The sequence below is a fragment of the Otolemur garnettii genome, unplaced genomic scaffold, assembly GCF_000181295.1.
Source record: "Otolemur garnettii isolate 467f Iridium unplaced genomic scaffold, OtoGar3 scaffold00113, whole genome shotgun sequence".
NCBI lineage: Eukaryota > Metazoa > Chordata > Mammalia > Primates > Galagidae > Otolemur > Otolemur garnettii.
In genome coordinates, this window is record NW_003852508.1 from 5,890,321 (window position 1) to 5,892,858 (window position 2,538).

A 2,538-nucleotide genomic window follows, 5' to 3' on the forward strand; every position below is an offset into this window, starting at 1 on the left:
AAAAAAAAAGATATTATTCTTTAAATGTATATTCTCCACATTAAAATGACTTAATGGGTAAGTTACCACAAACATACAGAAGTCATGCTGTGCTCATGGAATGAACACAGGCACCACAAGCAGCAGATATCTGTCCTAGATGTCCCCTCTCCCTGACCAGGACTCTCCCAGAGAAGCAAAAGCCAAGATTTTTCCCCACCAGTATCTCCCCTCTCACTTTAAGCAAATCCACCAAAACATATTTACCTCCCACATCAGAGAATTGTCTCCATGGGCCTTGACTTCACTGGCATTGACCACTTTACCTTGAAAGGGCCCAAACCTGACTCCTTTGGCAACAAAATTACTGCAGAACACTCCAAAATGTGGGATTTTGCCAAACATTGTCTTCATGAGGCAGAGACCTAGGGGAAGTCCAAGTCAAGAAAAGAGAATGAGCAAGTGACTCTGCATTAGTTCAGGGAAAGAGACCCAAGCAAGGAGTCCCGCATACCTTCTGGAAGTTGCAGGGAGTCTTTATCCGGAGTTTGAGGAAGAGAATCAGATCCTAGAAAAAGTCAGGGTTAAATTTTTGTTTCTAGTTAAACATGTATCATGAAAAGCTTTTTCTTAGAGAGACAAGAGTTTCACTTTGTTGCCCTTGGTAGAATGCCATGCATCACAGTTCACAGCAACCTCCAGCTCTTGGACTTAGGCGATTCTCTTGCCTCAGCCTCCTCCTGAGTAGCTCAGACTACAGGAGCATATCACAATGCCCGGCTATTTTTTGGTTACAGTTTGACAGGGTTCGAACCCACTACCCTTGGTATATGGCTCACCCTCACTGAGCCACAGGTGCTGCCCATGAAAAACTTTTTACAAGCCATTTTCTTCTCAACTCCCTAAAGATAACTCATCCTGAGTTTGACATTTATCTATTCTATTTTTCCTGCTTCTTTTACATGAGCTTTCACATACAATTTCATTGAGAATTTGTCATTTGCGACTCGCAACAACCTTTTGCAAGGATATGTAATTAACCCCATTTGGAAAATTTAAGAAATTTGAGAATCAGAGATAATGCTTGACTAGTCAAGGCAGATGGCTGTGCTGGGACCTTAAGTGTATTTGAATTATGTAATGTAAAGCTGTCATTCAGACACCTTGCACATCCAGAAAAATCTGATCCCAGGTGACAAATCCACTGGGCAAACCACTTCTCTCCTGGTCCTGGGCTCTTACTAAAACCACCTTTAGGAATCCTGCAGTCAAGCAAGCAGGACCTGAGAAGCCAGCCTAGAGTCCCGGGATCGCACCCTTCCCTGCCTTGAGCAGCCTTACATCTATCTGGAAGAGCCTAATCCCCACTCCCACTCCCGCTGTATTGCCATGCAACCCAACTCCCGGACAGTGTGGACTCCCTTTACCAGAGCTGTCTGTGGGGACGAGGAGGCCGGAAATCGCATGGCGCAGGCCTGTTGGGTGCTCCAGGCTGGGAGTGACCCCATATAGGACCAAGTGCAGATCCTCCTCGGTGAAGTGAAAAGGACCCGGTGACTTCTCCTCTTGGTTGGAGGACTTGGGCTCATCATCAGACAGCTTGCTGGATGAGTGAGATGACTGGGAGGGCTTCAGCCCCTCAGGTAACTGGGAAGCATCCACAGGGGGCAGTGGAATTAAAGTTTCAGGTGGGTAACACTGGCCATTGTCGCCACGGCCACCAACGTGACCCAAATCTTCACCACTAGCACCCGTGTATTCCAGGCTGCTGTTCAGGAAGTGCAGCACCTCCCCGGGAATTGGGTACCACTGCGGTAGCTTGCCGTACCAGGGTAGATCGTATAGCAGCTCGCTCTGCAGAGCCAGACCCGGGCCCAGAAAGGGCGATGCCATCTGGAAAGTGAAGGGGGGAAGGGCCGGGACAGCTGACATCGCGGCCTCCAGTTGCCGAAAAGGTTGGAAATCCTCTTCCGTAGCGGTCAGAGCGTTTCCATAGTGGCCAAAGGTTGGGAAAGGTGTGTAATAAGCAGCCAGGTGCTGGAGGCTGCTCTCAGGCGGGTAGCACACCTTGTCCTGAGGCCTGGCCTCATCTGGCGGCGGTAGAGCCATCCCTAGACACAGCACTCGGCGAGTCTGCGGAAAAGCAGGCACGAAATGGGGTCATGCCCGATCGCTGGCCCGGGCCCCTCTTCCCGAGACAGCCCCAAGGTGAAGGGAACTGGATAAACTTCCCAATTTGGTCCCGTAAGCCCTACCCCACAATAAAAACAAACAAAGAGAAACATTAAAAACAAACAAATAAGCCCAAACGAAAATCTGCCAGGATCCCTCTCGACTCCAGGTTCCTGGTTTGTGCTGTCTTCGTCTTCCCTCCCCAAATCCGCCTAGACCAACTGCGGCTCGTTTTCTACACACCCTCTCTGCGTTCAGCCCCCAACCCGGTTCCTGCAAAATCCGTTTTAGGTTCTCTCTCCCTCCTTTTTGGTCCGACAAAACTCTTCAACAGGCTCTGTGGGAGCCGCCTGGCCCTCTTGACCCCCGGGCCGGGCTGGCAGCCGA

General features: G+C 49.9%; 1 protein-coding gene across 1 annotated transcript in view; it reads right to left on the reverse strand.

Annotated features, from left to right (window-relative positions):
• Positions 1-2,088, reverse strand: part of PRDM14 (PR/SET domain 14) — a 17,462-nt gene extending 15,374 nt beyond the window's left edge. The window contains exons 1-3 of the mRNA XM_012809799.1: positions 1,407-2,088; positions 494-547; positions 247-404 (exon numbers count right to left, since the gene is read on the reverse strand). Coding sequence (XP_012665253.1) covers positions 247-404; positions 494-547; positions 1,407-2,088 — 894 coding nt within the window. The remainder of the gene's footprint in view (positions 1-246; positions 405-493; positions 548-1,406) is intronic.
• Between the last annotated feature and the right edge of the window lie 450 nt (positions 2,089-2,538).